Here is a 27209-nt window from a genome sequence, read left to right on the forward strand (position 1 = left end):
TCGAACAGATTGACAGACAGGTAGAGCTACACGAGGGCTATCTGCACTAACTGTCCCTAAATTAGCAGCGTAAGACTAGAGTGAAGGCAGCTAGTCATCACTACCCACCGCCAACTCTTGGGCTATTCTTTTACCAAAGAACAGTGGGATTGACTGATACATTATAACGCCCCCACGACTGAAAGGGTGAGCATGTTTGAAGTGACGGGGATTCGAACCCGCTACCCTCGGATTACGAGTAGAGTACCTTAACCGTCTGGCTATGCCGACCTCCTATAAAGGAAAACCAAGCCAAATTTTTGTTTCCAATAGCAATCAAGTAGAGAAATTGGATCGGTGGATCAAAAATTAGTAAGTGTTTTTGTTGTTATTTTTTATTTACGGTAAAGACTCGAGGAATCACTTCTCTTGATGGAGTGATAAAATAATACTTGTTAAGCCATGTGTATTACTACAAGCTTGTAACACGTTGACGAACGTTTCCGACGTCGGTAGTGTTTGATCTACGAATATTACTGTAGTTTGTGTTTGTTTGCTTTTTTTACTTTTTGAACTCAACTATTGCGCATCGCACCATTTTGTGTAGTCAAGATTAAGTCTGTATAACTGTTGGTGAGAATGTTTTTGTTAACGTAACCTTTGCAGAAACTTACCAGTTTACAATGTCACAGTCACAAACTAAAAAAAGATGCTTTTTCCTACGTTCGGGGTGTTTTTTAATATCCTGAAGGATATTCCGTTTCTTAACAGATATTGAAGAAAATACTTCTAGTTAACCCATAAGGATAAGACAGGCTTAACATAGAAATATTCAATAATTTATAATTCCACTTTTTACTTCTATTCTGCTTCTTCCTTTAAAAAATGGCTGCTTTAAGGTCTTTCACACTTTTTAGTCATCACTTTTGTTTGTTTTTTAATTTTGCTCAAAGCGACACGAGGGCTATCTGCACTAGCCATCCCTAATTTAGCAGTGTGAGTGTTTTTGTGTTTTCTTATAGCAAAGCCACATCGGGCTATCTGCTGACCCCACCGAGTGGAATCGAACCCCTGATTTTAGCGTTGTAAATCCGAAGACATACCGCTGTACTACCGGGGTCGAGCAGTGTGAGACTAGAGAGAATGCAGCTAGTAATCACCACCCACCGCCAACTCTTGAGCTACTCTTTTTACCAACGAATAGTGGGATTGACCATAACATTATAACGCCTTCACAGCTAAAAGGGCGAGCATATTTGGTACGAGGGGATCCGAACCCTTGATCCTCGGATCACGAGTCGAGTGCCTTAACCAACTGGCCATTCGGGCTCATCACTTTTGTTAACTTAAAAAAGAGAGACTATAATTAACGATACTGATCATAAAGTGCTTTTCGGGGATTTCATTTTCATTGAGAAAAAAAAGTGTTATCTTCAATTTCACCTTAGTTTTGTTTTTTTTAGCTGACTTCATGAGAGAAATATGAAACCATGTAAAACGTAACAACAAAGAAGCAAAATTTGTAGAAAACGTCGGGAATAGTGACCACGACGTGGTGACGTAGATGTAAATTGGAAATACTGTTAGATATAGGTATCACGATCCATTTGTAAGCGGGGAATACCGTTTGGGTTAGTTACCACGACTTAACTGTAAGTGAAAATTTGGTACTTTAGAATAATTATCACGTCGTTGCTGAGGTGGAAATTAGTCTCAAAGAGTTAGCACGACGTAGTAGTAAGTGAATAGTAATTCCATGAATATTTGCTAAAGTCTATAATTATTTAGACTAAAACTGTGATTTTAGTATGGCAGTAAGTGAATAGGTAGTATTATTTGCGTTTTCTGGTCACTTTATTAGAACCACCATTTTGACTTTTCACAGCGGTACCAGTCCGTGTGGAAAATATTTCCTAACACATCAGAAAATATTATATGTGATACCTTATAACACTTTTGCTTTTGATCATAGCTTATTAACATAATGTGATTAGATAGCGTCTTGGCGTTGTATATAAACTACAAGGCATATATGTTACAATCAAGTAAAACGCCTAAGACAGCGAGGTAGTTAGTTTTTTGGATGAGTACTGACTGTCAGTAATATAAAAATGTCACAAAAGTTACTCTCGTCTAATGATAAGTAGTAGAATTGACTTAAGTTTTTTAGCCAAATGATGTATCAGTGAAAATTGGAGATAAATCAGGATAGTCATGCTATGTTACGTTTTTCAAAGAAATCTTTTTGTCCGGCAGAAATTTAACTAACATCTAGTGTTTCTGTATTCCCTAAGTTTCCTATTAAAAGTGATCCGTAACCTATGAAATTTCTGAAGGATTTACCTAGCCAGTGCCCCGCTATCCCCACTTTAAAAGAAGTCACACGTAGGATTCTCCTGAGTCACAAACAAACAAGCAGAAATGATAAAAGAGGTAAGAGAAAGAAGCCAACCTCTCTTTACACAACGTCTAAGCACTATAAGCACTATCTACCAGAGGCGTTCTAAACAATGCAAATTTAGAATTCAGTCAGTCATGTGAGAACACATTTACTCTTGGAGACGTCGTATTCCCTCGCGAAGGATCACTGCTGCCGATACCATATTCATTGTTTATTATTACTTTTATTAATGGTATTAACACATGAAATGTTGTTATTTTAAACTGCACATTTCATCATTATAATTTTATTGTAGAGATTGTTTCATATTGTTATTTTAGTATATTTATTGAGAATCAACCTAAACCTTCTAATCAGGCTGAATTTTATAACATATTATTAGGATTATGGCCGAAAATGTTGTTAACAGTTGAGGTATCCAGCTGATGAAACAATGCAAAGTATGTTTGATTAGCTATATTGATTGTCTGGTTGAGATTAAATTTCAAAATTACAGGAAAACTGTTTTTTTTTTTTTTGCAAGTACTAAAATTTCATATCGATATTAACATCGATCTGTCAGTCTTCTTGTGTGTTAATTGATCAATCTGAGGAAAACATATTAAGAACAAATGTTTCTTTTTATGAAGGAATTTTACGATAAATAACGAGACTTCCTCAGTCGAATGATTGAAAGAAACATTTCGAAGAGAGGAGCAGGAATGGAAGTGTGTGTGTGTGTATATATATATTTATTTATTTATACACACACACATACATAAATTATGCAGGTATTATTGTATACCTGCATGCTCTTATTGTACCATGTCGAATAACTTGATTTGAAATTAATTGAATATCTCCCCATTTGACACTTCTTACACAAATGGCAACTACTAAAAAGTGCTTACTTCGGTAGCAGTCTTTTCTTTCACCCAGTAAAATGACAAGAAACAGTGACATCTAGCGAAAACAAAATCACTGTAGCTACTTAGCGAACATGAGAAACGCTCTATTGTACTGAATACAATCATTGCATCGAAACTCAAACATTTTTTGCCAAAAATGCACTGCATTCATGCCCTTTAACTTTAAAACAAATGCAATGATATTTGCCTTATAGAAATAAGAGTGGAATGGTAGAAGGTGGTTGTAAACAACGCACTAGACAATCAAAGTGCATACACACACTGATTCAAATAATTGGGATAACTTCACATTTTATACTTATTCGTGATTATTTTGAGGAAAATAACCGTTGAATTGTTAAATGGGTATCTGCTAGTTTCTCTATAATTTATAGATCGAGTTTTCAACCAATCGCGTGTCTCTTTGCTTATATGTAATAGCAGTTGTGTGTATGCTTCCTTATGTTTGGCTTCATCATTTGTCATGTTTCTTTCATAAACAGGCAATAAATCCCTGCACTTGTCTTTATTAATACTAGGTCCAGGCTCGATATGGCCAAGTAGTTTGGGTGCTCCATTCGCAATTTGAGGGTCGTGGGTTCGAATCCCTGTTACACCAAACATGCTCACCCCTTCAGCCGTGCGGGCGTTATAATGTGATAGTCAATCTCACTGTTCCTTGGTAAAAGAGTAGCCTATGAGTTGATGGTGAGTGGTGATGACTAGTTGCCTTCCCTCTAGTCTTACACTACTAAATTAGGGAAGGCTAGCGCAAATAGCCTCGCATAGCTTGGCGCGAAATTAAAAATAAACAAGCGTACAATGCTAGTTTTTCGAACTCCTTGTTTTGTGATGGTTAGATAACTGTATGTCTATTGTTATTAAGAGTCCCAGAATGTCACAAACGTAGCTTAACAGTATTTTGATTTGCCTGTTTTTTTCGAAATAGATGATTCTAAAAATGCATTATTAGTTTTAAAATCTATAATTTGATAAATAACTATAAATGGGGTAAAATTGACTTTTTATATGTTGTTATATGCATTTTGTTATATGTTTATATTTCAATTATCGTTTGTTGTTGTTGTTGGTTTCAGTTTAGTTACATTACATTATTTATTTTGTCAAAAGTTCTTTAATTTCGAAATGAGAATTCGATTTCAATTCATATACATGCACTGGACAACTTTATCAGCAATTTGATATTATTAAGTACAATTTTATTGTGAAATATAGTAGTCTAATTCAAGGTTATATTAAAAATATTTTTGAATGTAACACTTAATGGCTTTTGATATTTTAATAACTCTTGAGACTGATTAAAGAGCTGTTTAGAGAAGAAATTTGGTCTAAGCATCGGCTAAGCCTACTAAAAGCGATTGAATCAAAAGGTTGTTATATTTTATGTATCTTCGCAATTTATATATATATGTGTTAAATGTCATTTGAACATTTTAATAATATTGTTATTTAATATGTTACTTGATTTTTTTTTTTATTTTTAGAGAAAATGGCAGCCCAAACAAGATGATTTACCGAACAAGCGCAGCGTTAGACATTAATGGAGATGTTGAAACTACAAGTAAGTTTTTGTCACATACCATGCTTGGCATAAACGTTGGTTTATAGTTCTTCATGTTAATATACAGTAATGAAGGTGTTGAAAAAGATTTGTTTTGAATTTCGCGCAAAGTTACACGAGGGCTATCTGCGCTAGCTGTCCCTAAGTTAGCAGTGTAAGACTAGAGGAAAACAGTTAGCCATCATTACCAACTCTTGGGTTACTCTATTACTAACTAATAGTGGGATTGACCGTCACATTCTAACGCCCTTATGGCTGAAAGGGCGAGCATGTTTGGTGTGACGGGGATTCGAACCCGCGATCCTTAGATTACAAGTCGAGTGCCTCAACCCACCTGGCCAGATGAAAATACACGAAAGTTAACTTATTCAGCTCTAGCATTAAGCTACTTAAGGAAGGATTTGTGTTATTATCATAAGACATTAGTGTTAAGACTATTACATTCCTGAATACTGCATCTTTTATTTCATCCTTTAGGGATTTTGTAAAAAAATCTGAAGAGTGGATAATAATAAGGATACTCAAACCACACTTTATTTATCAAATCCGTTGTTACAAACGAGTTTCACTCCATCCAGAGCTCTTCAGACCATTTGATACAACAAACACAGTATGGAAAAGCTTCCTTTGGGAAGGATGACATTAAAATTATTCTTTATCATAACTGATGATCATTTGCTGTTAGCGTCAATCCGTCCCTTCGTGTCTGTAGGCAATTTCTCACCCTTTATTACCATCAATGACTCATGGACTGATTTCTGTAAATCATGCATTATACATCTCAACAAGGGTAGACTGGGTCTTCATTTCTTGAGAATATCGTTTCCTTGGCTTATTATCAAGGTCTGATTCATAACAGCCTCGGATATAATGTTCATGTTTTCCGCACTTATAGTGTGTTTTTTCCTGTAATCCTCTGGTAGCAGTTTCTATATTCTAAAATCGTTTATCTTCATTTAACAGTAACATGTCCCTTAGAATTGCATTTGAAACATCTTCTGTGTTTATTCTTGATGAGCTTATGGTGTAGCTGGATTCGTCTGGGAAGTTCTTCTAGTTTTAGGTGACACAACAGTAGTGGTAACAGGTGTTTCCTAGATTAGTTGTTTTATTCCAATTTGGCATAGTTAATTATGATTGATGTTTAAATTTTTGAATGGATGCCAAGAGCAGTATAACTGGTCTGATCCTTCCTTTATCACTTCAGCTTTCACACGTTTCATCCTGGTATTAATGCATTCTCGATTCTGTGATTATAATCTTTGTGTATTTTGTTAGTCTTGTATTTATATTCCTCCTGAATACTTCCTGTGGCCTTTTAAATGTCAATCTGTAAATTTTCTATAGCTTTAATATATTTGAAAAGTTGCCACACAAAAGGCTTGTTGATAAAGTTATCTCTGTTGATGTGAGGCATAGACTGGCTCATAGGATAAAAAAACTGGCTAGATGGAATTAAGCACAGAGTTGTTATAAATGAAGTTCAGTCAACTTAGATTAATGTCACGAGTTGGGTACTTCAGGGCGCTGTATCAGCACATTTATTTCTTTTTGATTTACATCATTGACATAAATTAAAGAATGATTAACACATTAAATTCGCTGTTAATGCCTGTGAGGAGGATGCTACTGTGTTTTACAAAAGTGCTTACCTTAGAATATTTTGTGAGATGAGTAAATAAATGTCAAATGATTTTGTATTACAATAACTTCAAAGTAATACATGTGAGATATCGCAAATTGGATTATGAGTATAATTTTAATAGGAATAACCTTAACAGTGTCATTATAATAGAAACGTCTTAGTGTTATGGTTCATCAGTTTCTTAAGCCATCTAAGCAATCTGCTGCTGCTAGTGACAGGAAAACTGAGATTTTAGATTGTATAGGTCACTGGTTAGTCCATATTTGGAGTAGTGTGTTCAGTCTTGGGTTCCTTACCTTTGAAAGGACATTGAAAGGGGTTCAGATGAAAGCTATTAAGATAAAACCTAGGATGAGAATGTTGTCATATAAAGCTAGGTTATGATCTCTGAGCTTGTTTTATCTTGAAATAATAATAATTAAAGAAGATCTGATTGAGGTGTTTGAGATTGTTAAGAGAATCGATAGTGTTTTCGTTTTTTTTCGGAAGTAATGGAGAGAATGATAAGGCTAGAGGACACGAATAGAAATTTGTTAGAGTAGGAGTCGTCTTTAGTTAAGATAGCTTTGTTTTTCTAACACAGTAATCGGTCTCTGAAACAGATTGCCTTTAGATATAGTAAATGCAGTTAATGTAAGGGCGTTTAAAGGAAGGTTGGTAAATGTTTGAAGGGTAAAGGCTGGCTTTGAGTTTTTTGTGTTCATTTTAATTTAACAGATAACACAACTTAGAGGAATCAAAACGTTTATTGTTGCCCTTATTTTGTTACATTATGTAATCGAACTGACCTGAGTTCACAACCTGTAGGTTACATATTCGAATTCCGTCACACCAAACATGCTTGCCCCTTTTAGCTGTAGGGGCGTTATAATGTTACCATCAATCCCACTAGTTATTGGTAAAAGAGTAACCCAAAAGTTAGCGGTGGGTGGTGATGATTAGCTGCCTTTCCTCTAGTCTTACATTGCTAAATCCCGCTGACACAACTGGAAGTCGACGTATTTACAACGTTAAAATCAGGGGTTCGATTCCCCTCAGTGAACTTATATAACGAAAGCATTTTATTTATATAACTACAAGTTCAACAGGTACAATTTGTAAAATTTCCCATAACTAATTATAGGCCTAACTTCACAAGTGACACTGAACAGTCATTTACTTACTAACCTTTCTCAGTCTATTAATTCGTTTAAATTACAAACTCGGAATTTGCAACGCAGAACTAAGTAACTGGTTGACTCAACAATCATAGAACAGTCGCCATTAATTTTTTTATACTGCTGAAATTGTTTCGTACACTTTCAAGAAAGATCCAGACGTTGACCTATATGTTCATTTTATGACGCCAAAATTCCATTTAATCAACATTAATACAAACGTCTAAATCTTAAAAAAAAGTAGTTGACAGTCAGTATCTTGATTAATTTAAACTACCCAACCAAAGAATAACGCCTAGTAGTTTTAAATTCGAGTTCATTCAACGTTAGTGTGGTATCTATTGTTTATGTATTAGTTTTGACCAATTCGGGCCACATAACGTTATTGAAAAGCATGCAAATCATATGTTGAAAAAATAACCATTTTATTGATTCGATGTGTTTGACGTTAGACAATAAGATATTGTAGGTTTACAAGTTAGGTTGTTTTCGGGTTTTTTTAAAGCAAGCTACTAAATATTAGTGAACGGCATCTAACAGGTTTAAAAATTACATTTTGATTAATTCAATCCATTGAATTGCAGATAATAATGTTTAGTAGGTCTAAAACACTTGTTTTGATTAATTAAATGAAGTCAACTGTTCTCTCTGAGTGTTAGATAATATCCTACAGTTGTATCTGAAGCTATTGATTTGTTCAGTTGCAGACGCTTGTAACCACAGACAACCAGAACATAACATACGCAGACCTCGAAATTTCAGTAGTTGAGGTAGAATTAAAAATCTGTGTAATTCAAAATACAAACTCATTCAAATATGTGTATCAGGTCATCCCATAAGTAATGTCCGAAAATTTAACATAGAAATTGTATCATAATTTTTGTCTTGTAGAAGACTATAATGACTAAAATATGTAGTAGGATATGTATAAAAATGTTCAGACAAATAAAAGAAACTAATCCACAATCCTTTTTCAGATCATTAATCAAATAAACCTTTATGAAGATGGATGTGTCTGAGAAGTACGTTAGGCATATAATGCTTTATGAGTTTAAAAAAAGGCAATAGTGCAGCAGAAATAACATGAAACATTCAAGGTGTTTATGGTGCGGAGTCTCTCAATGAAAGAAAATGTCCAAGGTGGTTTCAAAAGTTAAGATCAGGTGACTACAGCTTAAGTAATGCGCCACGTTCAGGTCGTCCTGTTGAGTTTAATGATGACTTGTTGCTGGCTGCACTTAATGAATATTGTGCTGCAACAGTTGAAAAACTAGCACAGAAATGTAATTTAACCCATTTACCAGTTCACCGTCATCTGCAATAGCTTGGAAAGGTGTCAAAACTTGGAAAATGGGTCTCCCATGATTTGACAGAAGTCAACCTTAGAGCAAGAATGGACATTTGCACTTCTCTGCACTCTCGAGAATGTAACTCATCTTTTTTGGACAGGTTAGTGACTGGAGATGAAAAATGGATATATTATAAAAATGTTAAGCGCCGCAGACATTGGTCCAGTGCATATCAACTGGCTAAACTCTAAAGCATGGCTCAAAATGGACCTCCACCTTAGGAAAGTCTTGTTAAGCGTTTGGTGGGATATTGTTTGTGTGATCCACTTTGAGTTGCTGCCACTCAATGTAACGAATACATCAGACTTCTATTGTCAACAGTTAGAGTGCTTGAATGCTGCACTGAAAGAAAAAAGACCTGCTTTGATCAATAGTAAAGGTGTTGTGTTACACCAGGATAACGCACGGTCCCATACAGTAAGAATCACAACTACGAAGACTGAAGAGCTAAACTGGGAAAACCTGCCCCATCTGATTATCAAAAATTCGAGGTTTGCAGAACTATCTTGATGGAAAATAGCTTGAAACACATGAAGATGTCAAAACTAATCTTTATACAGTCTTCTTTTTCAAACCTCAAGAATTTTATAGAAGTAACATTCAGAATCTTGTGAATCCTTGGCAGGAAACAATTAATAATAATGAAACATACCTTATTGATTAAATAACATTAAAAGCGATTGAAATTCTTTCTTCTTTTTTCTGAACCTGAAATCGGCCATTACTTAAGGGATGACCTGATAATTTATAAAATGTAGTGTGCAGATGCAAAACACAAAAGCAAGAAAATGTATTGAGTCGGATAGGTTATAAACATTAAACTGAAAGAGATAAATAACCTGAGGATGGACTGATGAAGAGTAAAGATAAAGCGCTAAGTTTTAAGTCTTCACTGATTGAACCCAATTTATAGGAACCGTTTAGTAGGTTTTAATGTTAACACTATTAATTGAATCCTTTCAGCGTTCAGTAGTAACACACAGTAGGTATAAAAGCTACATCGGGATTAATCCCATTTACTTCAGTAAATCAGTCCTACTGCTTATTTCGCCTTTTATTTTGTCAATCTTTTTGCCCATGTTTATGTTTTTTTTATCTTATTTTTCTTCGATAAATCTATCTACGCAACTCTCTCTCTATACATGGTTCTTCATCTTTGTGTCTTTCAATCTCTCTGTTTTACCAGTCTCATCTGGTTCTTTGCATACTCTTCTATCTATCTTAATATCTTTCATACTGTTTTTTCTTATTCATTTCTGCAGCTGTCGATATACATGCTTTGCCTTCCACCTTCATGCTAGCATACAGTTTTACGATCAACTGTCTCTGTAAATATCGTTCTCTGCGTGTGTGTGTCTTATTATAGCAAAACCACATCGGGCTATCTGCTGTGTCCACCAAGGGAAATCGAATCTGTGATTTTAGCCTTGTAAATCCGAAGACTTACCGCTGTCCCAGCGAGGTATACCGTTCGTTCTACCCGTTTATTCTTCCACCAGTGTCTGTTCATTTTCTTTTCTCAGTCCGTTTTCCTATATATTTATAAAAAATATCTACTTACCTCTTTTCCTCACCTCTATATACATCTATCTGTTTGGCTGAACATTTCGATGTATTTTAATCTGTTTGTCGCATTTGTTTCTCTCTTTCTCTTTGTTTTGTAATTTAGCACAAAGCTACACCATGGGCGATCTGTGTTCTGCCCACCACAAGTATCGAAAACCAGTTTCTAACGTTGTAAGTCCGTAAACATAACGCTGTGCAACTGGGTTGCTTATTTGTTCCTGTAATTATCATTCTATCTGTCTCTTCTTCACTCTTTTACGCGCACACATGCATATATATATACTGTACACACACACACACACACACACACATATATATATATATATATATATATATATACTGTTTTTGTTTTTAATATTATCTGTCTCTGTGACTGTCATTTTATCTGTCTATTTTTCCACCAGTTTCTGTTCATTTTCTTGTCTCTGTCTGTTTTCCTGTATATTTCTAAGAATATAGACCTACCTGTATTCATATATATATATATAGTTATCGGTCTGTTGTATGTCTGCCATTCTACTTCTCTCTTTTTCCCATTTCCTTGTGTTTACATGTGGTTCATCACCATATCCTTTTACCAACTCATGTATGTGTTTAACTTTTATTTTCATTAGTCCTTCTTTCTCTCATTATCTACCTATCGTTCTGTGTTTACATTTTTTGTGCTATCGAGCTTTGTTTTTAGAGAACATTTTGCCATTGACAGGTTACTGTAATACTTTTTGTATTTAACATTTTCAGTAATTGTTTGTTTGTTTTGAATTTCGCGCAAAGCTACTCGAGGGCTATCTGCGCTAGCCGTCCCTCATTTAGTAGTGTAAGACTATAGGGAAGGCAGCTAGTCATCACCACCCACCGCCAACTCTTGGGCTACTCTTTTACCAACGAATAGTGGAATTAACCGTTATATTATAACGCCCCCACGGCTGAAAGGGCGGGCATGTTTGGTGCGACCTGGATTCGAACCCGCGACCCTCGGATTACGAGTCGAACGCTTTAACACGCTTGGCCATGCCGGGCCCGTTTTCAATAATAAACCATACTATCAGGTTTGATTATCTCGCATGCTTACACCAAGGCTAGAATTAAGTTAATTAATTTTTTTATAAAAATACATAGTTGGATACTGTTTCTCTCTCTCACACACAAATATATCATTAAGTTACATTAATTGTTAATAGGTGATAAAAATCAGCACTGTAAAACAATAGTGAACTTAGTATAAAACACACAATACATTAGAATTAAAGTGAAACAATTATTCTCTAATATCAGTCTTTGTTGTAAACATTAAATCATAATTTTAGTTCTGTTATAATCTTGTTATGTGTATCACGTAAATAATTCAGTATTACTTATCCAATCGTGCTTATGTAATAATAATATTATCATCAATATTAATTATCCAATTGTGCTTATGTATCAACAGTGTAAGTGTTAGTTATCTGATAGTACTTACGTAACAATTTTAGCGTAAAGGTTTGAAAGAAATAATTCATAACTTTTTAGTGGCTGAACATAATTATTGATACGTATTGTTTTGTGGTTGAGATAAAATCGTGGTATTACTATCTTCATTTTTGTGGGGTTTTTTACCTTCTCTAGTGACAAAAAGAGTAATTATAGAACCCCACTAGATCATAACGTCACTGTTAACTACTTAAATAACTTCTACGTCACAACTTCTTACGTAAATTAGTTGAAAAACAAATTCGAAGTCATAACGTCGACGAAAAAAAAGTTAAAGAACACGTTCTAGGTGTAACATCTGTTTTTATTTTTCTAAATCTTAAACTTGTGTCCACTCGTCGTCAGAACACAGCACAAAGAGATTAGAAGCCTTTAGCCTTTCAACACATCCTTTATAATCTTGTACATTAAAATTAGATCAAATAGCCAGAGAATCAACCATAGGGGATACAGTATTTACCATCAATCGCTAATAGGAGCCTTCCAGTGGTACAGCAGTATGTCTGCGGTCTTACAACGCTAAAAACAGTTTTTGATACCCATGGTGCGCAGAGCACAGATAGTCCATTGTTTAGCTTTGTGCTTAATTCAAAACAACACTAATGAGAATATGTTTGAAATAAATGAAGTAGGAACCACTTTAGGAAGAGTGATCACTAACTACATAGTTAGATTTGTAGTTTTATTGTACATTAGAAAGATAGGAAATAAATTCTAGTTTCTAATTTTGAGACCACGATACAAGACTTATCATTAATGAATTAAGGTAATGAGTATGAATGTTGTGTAAAACACGTTTGGGAAGTTTTAAAATATTTTGCTTTTAATTCAAGATAAATATGTACTTAAAAAAGAGGCATGATCAGGTAAAATCAAACACAGTTGACTTACTGAATACATTAAGGATAAAGTCCGGGTTAAATGCCATAGGTTTAAGAAGTTAAAATTGACAAATAGAATAGAAGACGTACATAAATAAATAAAAGCTGGAGATTTGGTTCAAACACACCTAAGAGAATCAAAAGGAGCTAAGATAAACAACAGCGTTAAAATATCAACAATAATTTTTTACAGTAATATTAAATCTATAAAAAAATGTTAAAATGGGGATTGGTAAGGTTTTTGTTGAAGACTATGAAATTTCTGAGGGTTTGATTGTTTTCTTCTCTCCTGTTCTCACAGGAGTAAATATTACAAATATCTCTGACCCTCAGCATTTTATGAGAAAATTCTGAATTGATCTGAATCATGTATATATTAATCCCTTGGTGGTGAATAGAAAGGCCAAAAGTAAAACAAGCATCAGGCGCAAACAAGATTTTCCCAGTGCTTTAAAGGAAGTCAAGGTATCTTCCTTTGGTAGGTCAACAGACAGAGTGCAGGTGTCTGAGGATTGGAGAGATATTAATTTTACTTTTATTTTTAAAGGTGGTGATAAACGTTGGTCTGGAAATTACAAGTTAGTGTTATTTCTGTGGTAGAAAAAAAATTCTAGAAAATCTGGGAAAAGAAGTTTTACAAAATGATTGAATGAAACATAATAGTATAAAAGAAAGCCGCCATGGATTTATTAAATCTGGCATTACTAATATGTGAAATACTTTCAAAGATGTTACTTAATATATGAATGATGTACAGTGTGTTTGGACTCGGTGTAATTAGATTTTCAAAAAAAGTGTTACACAGAAGATTAGCTAAAAAAATTACATCTATTAGATTTGAAGAAATACTAGTTAATTTGATTGTAGGATAGTTGGATGAGAAACGGCAAAATATTGTTATTAATTAAGTCCAAATTAACTTAATCCTTGTCTTAGCTGAGTGCTCCAGGCAAGAACCTAACAAGAAGTGATTTAGGTCCCTGGGGCAACAAGGTTTAACAAAAAACAATCAAGGCAGGCATCAGTACTGAAAAAAGGCAGAATAAAAGAACCTGTTTAAACGATGAATTGTTTAACAACATATCAGCTTTAAGAAGTCATATTTTTACCATGTATTAAGTTACAGTAAATAATGACAACAATAGTGTATTGAGACTACAATGAAATTTAAAAGTTAAGAGTGCGGGAAAGATATAAGTGACACCCCTCTGTGTGTGGGTGCGCGCGCTAATATATATAGGTGTGTGTATATATATAACCTCAGGACTCAGTGCTTCAGTCTTTATAAGTAAAATACAGTAATGACATTTAGCTCCCTGGTATTTCTAGTTGTTTTGAGGATGATGAGGTATTATAGAATAACTTTAATCAATTAATAACTTAGGCAGGTATTTGACAAGTGATATTTAAGAATAGTAGGTTCAAGGTAGTACACATGTGTTGTCATCAGTTGGATCAAATGCTTTATACATACTAGCTGGGGTACCCGTACCCTAGACGGAAGTTGTGTAAATTCCTGATTAATGAAAGGTTACTTTAGAACATGAAAACATTGTTTCCTTTATATATACTTTAAAAAATTACAAAATGTGAAACCGTAAATTGGAGTGTATCTCTTCATGGACTTACAAACCTTCATGCCAAATTTTGTGAACATCCATCAAAAGGGGCGAAGTAGAGGTAAAATAAACCCGCAAAATCACTCGTAAGGTCCCCAAAATGCAAAATTGAAAACTTATGTATATTTCCTAATGAACCTCCATACCAGTTTTGGTGAAAATCCTATCCACACCCTGCGAAGGATTTACATGGAGGCCCGGCATGGCCAGGTGGATTAAGGCGTTCAACTCGTAATCTGAGGGCCGCGGGTTCGAATCCCTGTCGCAACAAACCTGCTTTCACTTTCAGTCGTTGGGGCGTTTTAATGTTACGGTCAATCTCACTATTCGTTGATAAAAGAGTCGCCCAGGAGTTGGCGGTGGGGGGTGATAAATAGCTGCCTTCTCCTAGTCTTACACTGCAAAATTAGGGACGGCTAGCGCAGCTAGCTCTCGTGTAGCTTTGCGCGAAATTCAAAAAACAATTTTCATGGATGTACAACAGACAGTACTATTATATTTATATATATGGCGCCAGTGCATTAGATTTGCGCATGATGTATTCATGACATCATATCTTCCCTGAGAATGGAGAAAAATAAAGTTCTTCGTGACAGGAAACGAAGGGGAAAAACGGGAAAATCGTGACCCCTATTGCAAATATACATGCACGCAGGATAAAAATTTCGCGAAGTTGGGAGTTGCACATTGCGCAATAAAAAGTTTTTTCCAGTATCATTCAAGCAATAGTTCCATTATAGTATGATGGTAACTCACTCAGTAGCATCACTGAAGAAAGAATCTTGGCTCAATGGTGGAAAAATGACTCGAGCTATCAAGGCTATACTCTGTTTCTGGTAATAAATATTAATAGAATATAGAATTTTAGGGTGTATTTGTCGAAACGTCAATTACAAGTCAGAAGAGGAAATTACATATGTATACAAATTACTGGTACAGTTCACTAAAAATACTGTGTACAATTTTAGTCTCCTTATATGATCAATGGTATTGAGTTATTGGAAAGAGTTCAAAGGAGGGTTACTAGATTGATTCCAGAGATGTAAGGGCTATCTTATAAGTTATAAAAAAAAGGCTAAGATATTATAATTCGTTTTAATTTTAATATTTTAAGTTCTTTCATAAACTTTTAGAAAAGGATTAATTTCTAAGTATTCCTTGCACTTATTTCATCTTTATTTGGTACACAGATTTTTTTTTTCCTTAGATGATGTTACTTCACTATCCACAACTTCCAGTTCCACGGGATCTTGTGCAACTACAATTGTTGCCAATACTGATTGCCAGGAGTCGAAGCGATGGGATGAAGAAAAATCGACTAGGGACAGCAGTAGCCCACAGATACCCAAAAAAGCAGAAAACGGTTCGTGTTTACCTCATCCTAATGAAAGAGAGCTTTAAAACTGAGTAGTACAGAAACGTTATTAAACTTCAGTATTGCAAAGATTAAAATCTTGTTACTTCGTCCGAGTCTGTGAGAAATCACAGAAAGAGAGAGAAAATACAAAATCACTTTGCTTTTCAACAAAGAATTCGAAACTAGATTTAATATTCTTTTATCTGTGACATACGTGCTGACAATACTCTGGTCTGAACATGTTAAATACATTATATAAAAAGGAAAGAGTATTACGTTATAAGGATATATGTTTATGAAATGTTATGTCACTAAAAATTATATTTTCTTTCGTTTCTAAATAGCTCACAGTAAAGAAGGATGCTTTAAATATATTCACAAACAGAACACAATTGTAAACGTGACGTACAATTGCTCCATTGCGACGTCGTATGATCTGTTTGAAATGGTTACTGTACTGTATAAAATTATGTTATCTCGCCGTATTAAAAGATTGGTTAAAGAAAAATGCTTGGAAGATTTCAGATTAACTGTGTTCATTGCTCATTATTTGCACGTGTTATTATAAATACTCCAGTCTTACATTAAAATCTGTTGATCTTCTCAAATTAATAGCCATGGCTACCGACTTGAATAGGTTAAGTGTTTTCCTTGAGACAAAGCAAATTCTAAAATAGCTAATCGGTATACAGTATAAAAAGCATAAATGTGACATCACGAAGACACTGAAACAGAGTGAGATACGGACACTGCACTGGCCAGAAAAGTCAGGGTGCTGTTTTCTGAACCAACAACGAGCAATATGAATGGGACAATAAATTGCAGCACTTTTGTCCTGTCCAGTTAGGTTGACAAGGCAGCACTAGTGAGAAAAATGTAAAATAAAAAGTACCTGTTTAAACACTGAATTTTTTTTTTCACAATATGTCAACTTTAAGAAGCCATATTTTACTGTATTAAGTTACAGTAAATAATGACAATAACAGTGCATCTAGGCTACAAAATAATTAAAATATAAAAAGTGTAATGGTACAACGGTGCCCACATATACACTACATTATTTGTATTCATCATTCTAACTGAATCAAAAAGATAATCAAATATTGATTACTATTGAGGAATGTGTCTACTGACACAAATCGGGGTATTAATAACACTTTATAAGTCTGTTCAGCTGCCGTTTCTTTCATTTATTATAATTGATTGGAGGCCATGTTCTTTTCCTAGTAGAAAACATATTCCCACTCGACTACCAATGGTGATAACTTTGATCACAGATTTCTGTAAAAAGGAAATCAGAGAAATGTTGTTGTTGTTTTTTATTGTTTTTTAAATAGTACTTCAAATACATAGATAACTATTGCGGCACTGCTTTTAAAACAAAATTTGACAAGCTTTTACCTACCCTTCCCCACTGTCTTGCAGGATAACCATTACATGATTTCACCATCTCATTTGTAAGACCCGTGAGTCACTCCACACGTAACATAATCAATGTGTTTTCATATGCAAATAAAAGGGTGGTTTATAAACATGTGCACATGCCATTGTGCTTAAGTTGTTGTTACTATGCCTACTTTTCTTGATTTAATCCAACATGATTCAGAAGTCAATAAATAGTAAATAATAAATTTTAAAAAAATCGTTTTATTGACAAAACGACTGTTGTTTCTCATTATTTCCTGAATAGGTGTTCGTGATAAATATTCGATTTCTAAAAGAACTTTTAGTGTAACAGCGTGAAGTTCAGTTGATTTACTCTAAAGTTACTATTTCTTGAGTTTCTGAGGTTTGTGACATATTTCGTTTATTTTGCTTTAAGATAAGTTCAAGCGATATCGACATTGTAACTTCTTTGAGTGACAACTTGAATACTAGGTGGTACATGGTAATAAAAGTATAAATATGAGGTTCTAGTCGTTTATTTTATCAGTTGTAATAATAATGATAAAACAGGCTCATAAGACCTGTTTCTAATGCATCGTATGTGATTCAATAAACCTCTCTTTATACTGGTGTTTATATTTCCTTTTATATAACATAAAACATGTGTGACATGTTTGTTATAGTGACCATTCCAATGTTTATAAATTGTTCTAGAGTCTGAGCGATCACATTAAGTTATTTGATATACGTAACCCTACCCAGTTTCATATTCGTATAATGTTTGTATCTGGTTCCTTATTGTGTTATGGGACCTAAACAATTAATCAAACTTATTTAGAGATGGTAAAATATAATTTGTAATTAGATACTTTTTGAAATCCAAGTTCGATGGTGAAATAAAAAATATAGTAACATTACTGCAAGACTCCATGTTAGAAACTATTTTCAGTTTCTACCAGCTAGTTCTGAATAATATGTCTTTAATGTATTTAATATACTGTTTTTGAAAATAATTGTTTTCTATTAAGTATATTAAATATAATAATAATAATACATTTTAAATATAGGAACCATAGAGAATGAAAAGCAAGAGGAACATTCCATTTCAACTACTCGCTACTCACCAATAAACGTCACCATAACCAGCACTAGCAGAAGAGGCAAGTTTTATTGTTAGTGTCTTTATACGGTAATCGTTGTAGATGAGATACAACAAACTGTTTATCTGATGTGTTTATTCTAGAAGTACAACAAAGTGTTTACCGTGTAATGGTGCTAGAGATATAATTAGTTCTAATAACGGTTGAGTCAAAAGCACTTGTTACATTGCGGAATGGTGAGTAAGATGCAATCAGATGTTTTTCTGATGTAATGATGGTTGATTTACACCTAGTTGTAATAGTGTTGAGTTGTATGCACCACAAAAAGGTATTTTCTGGTAGCATGTTGAAAGCCAAAACATAAGATAAACTAATTGCTATTTAGTATATAGTGAAAACAAAAATAACCAATTAATAACAACTTAAAGGTGGTTATATAGGTTAATAACCATGACATGTTCTATTAATTTTTGAGCTGTAAGCAGTTGTTTACCTTGTGTAACGATTGTTGTGGCACAGCATTCATAATGTCGATTAAGATTCAACCAGTGACCTGGCGAATCAATTGTGTTAGTAGTTGAAATTAACCAAGTTATTTGCCTTGTGTAATTGGTTACTCTGACACCAATTTACAATGTTGGTTGTAATGCAAGCTGTTGTTTATCAGATGCAATAATGATTAAGATACAACCATATGTAATGGTAATTTAAGTATACCTAGTTATGTATCAGAATGAGCTGGGCGTAACCTTTCTTTAACGTTTCATTTTTTTTAACCCTAGGAAGAACTAGGTTTTTCTGAGAACATAAGTGATTTTCAGCTAGAAAATTAACGTTATTGTTTTCTTAGGCTAGAATCCCATAGGCAAGCTGAGAGTTTTATTTTAATATTTCCGAGATAAAATTTGAAGTTACAAGTCCAATCAAAATCTTTCAAATATTCTATAAACGAAAGTTTTGAGCAAGTGAGATTACTTCATATGTCTTTTAGTTTTGGACTTTTTCTTATTATAAATGTTTCATTTTTCACTGATTTATCGTTTTAGTTGTCTCTTGTTATCGAAACATAATCCAACCACATAATAAATAAAACAGCAATATATATAAAAATCCTTGTAAGCTCCAAGTTCTGAAGGTATACTAATATTTATCATATCTGTCTATAGATGAAGTTGGTGCAGTATAAATGCCTTTGTATTCTCTGTCATGTGGAACACTAACCAAATATTTCACTGTAGATGTGAAATAAATCGTGCAATTTTCAAACCTTCCGAAACGTGTAGGGTAACAAAATGATAGAATCGTTCGGTGAACTTTCTATACTGAACTTGTATTAGGTAATTTTTAAACATTTATACAGTAATCAAGTTGACGAACCAATGAAATTTTTCCTCATTACTCCATGTTTTTATGCGAATTAAAAAATGCAAGTATTCAAAGAAACGTGAAACCGTTTTCAAAGAGATCTAATGCTGAACAGAAGTAGAGGTTATTCATGTCTTTATTGTTTTAGTAATCACTACATATAATGTGGGATTTTTGAGTATTTTTTTATTAGTATATTTGAAAGTTTATACTGTGTCTCAGGAGACAGGAGGAGATATATAAAATAATTACATATATTCTAGTCTTAGTATGAAGAATCAGGACGAAATTTTCTTATCTGGTCTAAACTCATAATAATCAATTCTATCACGGTCAAACGTAACATTAACAGCGAATGATAAAATAATGCTTGATAACCAAATCAGGTTTAAATTTTCTGATTTGGTGGTTTACAACATGCTATTTTTCTGGTCAATTGTTTATACAGCGTTGTCTTTAATATTTTACTTTTGGAGTTATTCATGGGCTAGTGTTTATCGTTACTTTGCTTATGATCAAGATTTCATAAAAGTTTCAATCACGTGTTTCAGAATCTACCTCAAAAAATACTCAGCAACGTAAGTGTTGGGCTGCCATGGCCAGGTGGTTAGGGCCCTTGACTCGCAGTGTAAGGGTCGTGGATTCGAATCCCCGTCACACCAAGCATGCCCCCCTTTTAATCGTGGGGGCGTTATTATGTCACGATAAATTTCGCTATTTGTTGATAAAAGAGTAGCCCAAAAGTTGGCTGTGGGTGGTAATGACTAGCTGTCTTCCTCCTAGTCTTACATTGCTAAATTTGGAACGGCTAGCGCAGGTAGCCCTCGTGTAGCTTTGCTCGAAATCAAAACAAATCAAACGTAAATGTTTTTTATTCGTTATCTCTTCTCAAGTGACAATCGAATGATCTTGAAAGAGCTAGTATACTTTCTCTTATTAAGAACACAATAAAACAACGAAAACTTTTACTTGCATCCATTTTTTTGTTAGGCCCTGCATAGCCAGGTGGGTTAAGACGTTCAACTCGTAATCTGAGGGTCGCGGGTTCGAATGCCCGTCGCATCAAACATCCTCGCCCTTTCAGTCATGGGGACGTTATAATTTTCGTTGATAAAAGGATAGTCCAAGAGTTGGCTGTGGGTTGTGATGACTACCTGATTTCCTTCTAGTCTTACACTTCTAAATTAGGGACGGCTAGTGCAGATAGCTCTTGTGTAGCTTTGCGCGAAATTAAAAAAACAAAACAAACATTTTTTATTATAAAACTGTTTTTAGTATTCGTTCTACCACAGCAGTAATAATTACGTAGGTATGCATTTTTACTAATTTTTGAACAGCAAATTACATACCTAGCTTTGTCCTTACTAAAAGCCCGACATATCCGGTAAAAGCATCTGTAAGTAAAAGTGACTTCCTAGTCTGTTATGAACTTTTTTGAAGTTCTTGTAATGTGCTTTAAATGTCTTACCTTAAAACTTTTGCTGGTTATTTTACGGAGACAGTAGTTCTCTGTCCTTTTTTTATTCTCTCTCTCTCTGTCAAAACTACATACAAGTTGGCTAAAAGGTGAGGAATGTTTCTGCTAGGAATTTCAGTAGCATTCATTTTTAAAGAAAATTGTTGTTTAAGACAAAAAGTAGATCGGAAGTGAGGAAATATAGAAGTCGAGTCGTAAAAGTTGGCAGTAATAGCAAAACAGCAACGTCACTTTTTGTTTAAAGCAACCCATTTTACAGTAGAGATGTGGTCAAGATTTCTACTTTCTGAATTTGGTATATTTAATGCATTCAATTTAATAATAATCTTTGATTTTGCTTTTATAGAAAACTATATTTTACATCACAAATTAAGAAATATTTTAATTATAAAATATTTATTTCTAATTCAGGCTTAAGTGCTTATTCTAACCCTAGTATAAACCTGGAATTGAATAGCATGAATCATAAAAGAGTGGGAACTCAAACAGGAACAATATTTTTATTCTTCGTATTTTATCTAGATATTCTATTACTGTATATATTGGTTATTCTGGGAAACAGTGCAAATCGCTGACAATATTAGTCACAGTGTTTGACTTGTAGAATTTTGTTATGGTGTGAGTTTTGTTCAAACTATTCACAATAACTACTGCAGCAACAATATACAGATGTATTCCACAATGTTTTCTAAATATATGTGAAGGTTTAGCATGGATTTGGGTTTTCTTTGGACTGCTAAGTTAGCATGCCAAGTTTGGTATGGATCTATTTACTCGTTTAGAATGAAATGTGTCCACAAACAGACAAAAAGTATTCTTACCTACTGCTGTAGTTTTAATGCATATGGTGCATATGTGAAGAACACCTGTACACCGATTATATACTTGATACAAATATTATATAATGACACAAAATATTTTTTCCTAAAAAAAATGTTTTAGTGGATATTTGTTCTTCTGTCTTAAAACAAAAAAGGAACTGCATACAGTATTAAGATTGTTTTTTTATTCGAGGTACATTTTTTTATTTCTATTTCTACAGCGCAAAGCTACAGGAGGGCTATCTGCGCTAGCCGTCCCTAATTTATCAGTGTAAGACCAGAGGGAAGGCAGGTAGTCATCACCACCTACCGCCAACTCTTTGGCTACTCTTTTACCAACGAATAGTGGGATTGACCGTAGTATTATAACGCCTAACGGCTAAAAGGGCGAGCATGTTTGGTGTGATGTGCAGAATGGTAACTAAACAGTAAAAAACAAAGCCCCATGATTTACTGTTCACGGCTCTTTGTTGTAAAACGTCCTCCTTACTTTAAGGCTAGGAGTGTGATGTACGATTGATAATAAACTACAATTCACTACTCGATCAGCGTCACAGCTGAGGTGGGCAATATTGACTAACTTCCTTCATTTATAATATATGTTTAAAATTGACGATTTCTGTGGGCAAATAATACTTTTGCAACTTTACTTGAAATTCTGAAACAAAAGTGGAACAACTTGATTTCTTACGGAGAGTACTGTGTCGCTCTCTATGTTGATAAACTTCGTTTAAATATCATACTGTAAAAGTTATTAAATTTTTTATCATTTCAAATAATTTTAACCACAGAACGACTTGTAATCTGCTGAAGCAGATTTCGTATGATCTGAGATAATCATCAGATCTACAAAACGAAACTTTCCCATTTTTACCCTAGAGTTACCCGTCAATGAACTATGGGATATCAAAAATATTTATCAGTTCACAAGGATGTATCGAATAAGCATGTCGTTTAGTCGAAATATATTGAACAGTTACGATTTATACAGTAGGCAAGTCGATGAACCAATGGAACTTTTCTTTATCTCTTTTTGATCTTAGATGTATTGTATACGAATTAACAATTAAAAGTAACTGAAGAAATTTGAAACCGTTTTTTAAAAATATCCTACAATAACACAGTATAATGGCACAAAGAATTTTCCTAATAATTTCTTTTATTGGTTATCGCTTCTTCTTCTGTCTTAAAACTAAAATAACTAGCAAAATTAACAATGTTCCTCTGGTCGACCCCTAGTGCACAACGGTATGTCTGCGGGTTTACAACGCTAGAAACTAGATTTCTATACTCGTGATGGTAAGAGCATAGCCAGTCTATCGTGTAGCTTTGAGTTTGATTACAAACAAATAAAGTTTCTGATCGATATATATTTCTGTTTCCATACTCCACATAATACATCAGTACGTGTATATATATATATATATATAACGTTATATAAATCAAGTATATCAATCATTAACGATATACCAAGTAAGCATATGAATTAGTTACGATATCTCAAACGTTACATTCAGTTAGGATATATCAAATAATCATATCAGTTAGCAAAAATATATCTAGCAGTAGTAGCAACAGTTTGAATATATCAACAATGCGTATAATTCAAGTAGGATATATCAAACAGCCATATCAGTCAGCTACATTTTATCAAATAAGCAATTCATTTAGGAATTACAAAATTGGCATTTCTGTCAGTATGAAACAGAAATATTATTCAGTTAGGATATAGTGACCAAATATATCAATTAGTTGGAATATATATAAATAAATATATTATCAGTAAGGTAAATATAATGAAATATACATATTAGTCACCTAGGCTATATTAAACAAGCATATTCTTCTGCTAAGATACACCAAATTAATATATCATCAACCAGGTTATATGAAACGGATATATCCATCAGTCAAGGTATGTTAAATTCATGCTATAATAGGATATACTATTTAGCAATCACTTAGAATATACCAAACAGGCATATTAATCAGCCCAGACATATCAAGCAGCGATACTAGTCAACTAAAACATGGCGAACAGATGCATCAACCAGTTAGGCATACCAAAAACCATATTAGTAATGTTATATTGGATATGATTATCAATAAGAAAAGATATATCAGAAAAGCATGTTAATCAGTTTCAGTATATCATATAACCATACAGGTATGTTAATCAGATAAGATTTTTCAAATAAGAACCTCCATCAGCTGGGGAAATCAAAAAATCATATACAAGATTCATCCCTTTAACCCGGGATTTTATTATTATTTTTTAAAATTTTGATTAAATACCCCAGTTATTCTTGTATGCGATGGTAACTAATCAGTTTTATTCGAATCCTTCATTTAATGTGAGGTTTGATAATAAAATGTGTCTATAGTAATTAGAGTTAACTCATTTAGTCTGTAATTTGATGATAATATTTGTCTGTTTTAATTTTAGTTATTCACTTAGTGTGGATCTGATAATAAAATTTCCCAACTTTACTTGGGTCATTTAATTAATCTACTACTTTGAGTTGAGCGATTTTACGGACTATTCGATAAAATAATCCAAATTCCTATCTACTTAAATATAACTAAATTGGTGTGTTTCGTCAACTTGTAAGCCTAACTTTAAAAATAATTAATAAATAGTCACTTGCTGATTTTTCTACTATGTCTAGTTCTTCATTGAAATACACACACACACTCTCATAGAGCCGGATTATTTATTAGGCACAATAAGCACAGTACCTAGGACCTACGAAACCTATAGATCCATGAAAATTTTCCTTAAAAGTTAGTGTTAAAGGGCCAAATAATAAGCATAAGAACATGAAATACACATTTTACTGTAAAAACGTTATTACATCTTTAAGTTATATACAATATATTTTTGTAGAAACTCAGTTTGTGTACTTACATTCACATAAATATACAGTCGATATTTAACTACAGTGTATTAACACAGACAAACAGCAAGTACACATTATTCATATCTAAATACTTGAATTTCAAACCAGAAATATATATATATATAAATTATGTAACTTTTGGTTTAAACTTGTACAGCTGGTAGGCCCTGCGATCATATTGATTCGGCAGGGGACACTCATAATTTATAAAAGTGATTTACCTAACCAAGTAACACACTCGCTTACTCAATAATCAACTACTAACTAACTCTGCTCTTGTATAACTACCGTTTTAACTTTTTGTACTCCAGATTGTTTCTTAAACTTTCAAGTAAACTGTTAGAACTCAAACTATTATTTTGTGCTTACCTTTGCTGGTAGCAAGATTGTATATATTTTCATGTTTCTATTTCTGGTAATAAACAAAAATATTTCATCACGCTTTTAACGGCAAAGTTACACATAATTACAACATTATTGACTAATGGCTTAGTCACATCGAGTCAAATGCTTACCTATTACTAATATTTCAACCACATGTTTGTGTCATATTACTCAGAAGTATGTGTTTTGCAACGACTCGCCAATTTCTTACAACTCAGAAGTACGTGCTTGTCCTCATAACAAAATATCAGCTTCTCACGAAAACCTGTAAAGAAATCTTTGGCCAAGAAATTTCACTTCTTCGGCGCATTTTCTTCACTTGGTAAAAGAAGGAAAGAGAAAATGAACTTAAGTTTGTTTGTTTTCTGAATTTCGCGCAAAGCTACACCAGGACTATCGGCGCTAGCCGCCCCTAATTTAGCAGTGATGAGTACCTGCCTTCACTATCCACTCTTGGGCTACTCTTTTACCAACGAATAGTGGAATTGACCGTAACATCATAACGTCCCACGGCTGAAAGGGCGAGTATGCTTGGTTTTATTGGCATTCGATCCCGCGACCTGCAGATTCTGAGTCACGCGCCCTAACCATCTGGCCGTGCCGAGCCGTACTTAAGCTTTGTAAGTGCTTATTACAGAAGTCAAGATTATGATAGAGGGCACTCAATACAGGTTAAAGGGATATCCGATATAAATATTTATATTGTGTGTTCCTTATTTTTCTTTTATGGACTTCTTGTCTTGGATATCGAAACGTATTTAAATGGTTATCGTATTTATATAATCATTTATACGTGGTGATCCTTTCAGGTATGCACTAAATCTTCTTTTAAGGTTTCCTCATGTTTCACCAATATATTTTTGTAGATTTATAATTTTCACATTTAAACCGACAGATAGATCCATTACTGTCAGGTTTGTGTACCAATTCCTTCCCCGTGACACCAAACATGGTCGCTCTTTCAGCCATAGGGGTGTTATAATGTTACAGTCAATCCCACTATTCGTTAGTAAAAGAGTAGCTCAAGCGTTGATGGTGGGTGGTGATGACTAGCTGCCTTTCCTCTAGTCTTACACTGCTAAATTAGGGACGGCTAGCGCAGATAGCTCAATAGTAACTTTTCGCGAAATTGAAAACAAACCAAACTAATTCCTATTAGTTCAAGTTTTGTATGAGTTTCATTGTGTTTTGTGTATATTTTTTGTATTATTATAAGCTGTTCTCTCTCTGTTTTCTATGCGTGGTGTAATTCCTGTGATTTAGTTAACTTTTGTCCGTACTTTTTTCATCATTCTCTTGTATCTCACGCAAAAGTTGTAGCAATATTAATAACTTGTTCTAGAAAACTATTCAAACTTTTTGCCATGTATTTCATCTTTTATTTCGTTAAGTGAACAAAGGTGAAAAATAATATTGAATTGACCTCTAATACACTTTTTTATTAATGTAGTGTACTGGTTGCTACTCGATATATGATCCGTTGCACGTGTTATTCATATATAATTTTGAATTGTGAAGCCGCTAGATATTTACGTGTAGGATATCCATCGTTGTTTTTTTAACCCCTCTTCCATTGTGAATTTTATATTAAAATGGGTGGAGTTGGTGTTTAAATAAACAGTTTTGTTCATGTTGATTGTGCCCAGCATGACCAGGTGGTTAGAACTCTCGATTTTTAATCTGTAGGTCGCTGGTTATAATCCCCTTCTCATCAACTATGTCAGCTGTGGGAGCGTAAAAATGACACGGTCATTATTCGTTGATAAAAGAGTAGCCCAAGGGTTAGTTGCCTTTTCGCTAGTCTTTTACTGATAAATTTGGGACGACCAGCGAGTTAGGCTTTGTGCAGTTTTGCGTAAAATTCAAACCAAATTTTTTCCCCT

General features: G+C 33.8%; 1 protein-coding gene across 14 annotated transcripts in view; it reads left to right on the forward strand.

Annotated features, from left to right (window-relative positions):
* LOC143229560 (uncharacterized) overlaps positions 1–27209 on the forward strand; it is a 135618-nt gene that overhangs the window by 75701 nt on the left and 32708 nt on the right. For 13 of the 14 annotated variants that reach the window (XR_013015942.1, XM_076462068.1, XM_076462059.1 and 10 more), the window contains exons 3-5: positions 4773–4849; positions 15744–15899; positions 18347–18439. Coding sequence is in view for 13 of the 14 variants with exons in the window: in XM_076462068.1 (XP_076318183.1) it covers positions 4773–4849; positions 15744–15899; positions 18347–18439 (326 nt within the window). In the remaining variant the exon portion in view is untranslated. Of the gene's footprint in view, positions 1–2273; positions 2413–4772; positions 4850–15743; positions 15900–18346; positions 18440–27209 lie in introns of all 14 variants that reach the window. The other variant, XM_076462072.1, reaches the window with a different exon arrangement.

The sequence above is a fragment of the Tachypleus tridentatus genome, chromosome 10 (genome assembly GCF_004210375.1).
Source record: "Tachypleus tridentatus isolate NWPU-2018 chromosome 10, ASM421037v1, whole genome shotgun sequence".
Lineage (NCBI taxonomy): Eukaryota > Metazoa > Arthropoda > Merostomata > Xiphosura > Limulidae > Tachypleus > Tachypleus tridentatus.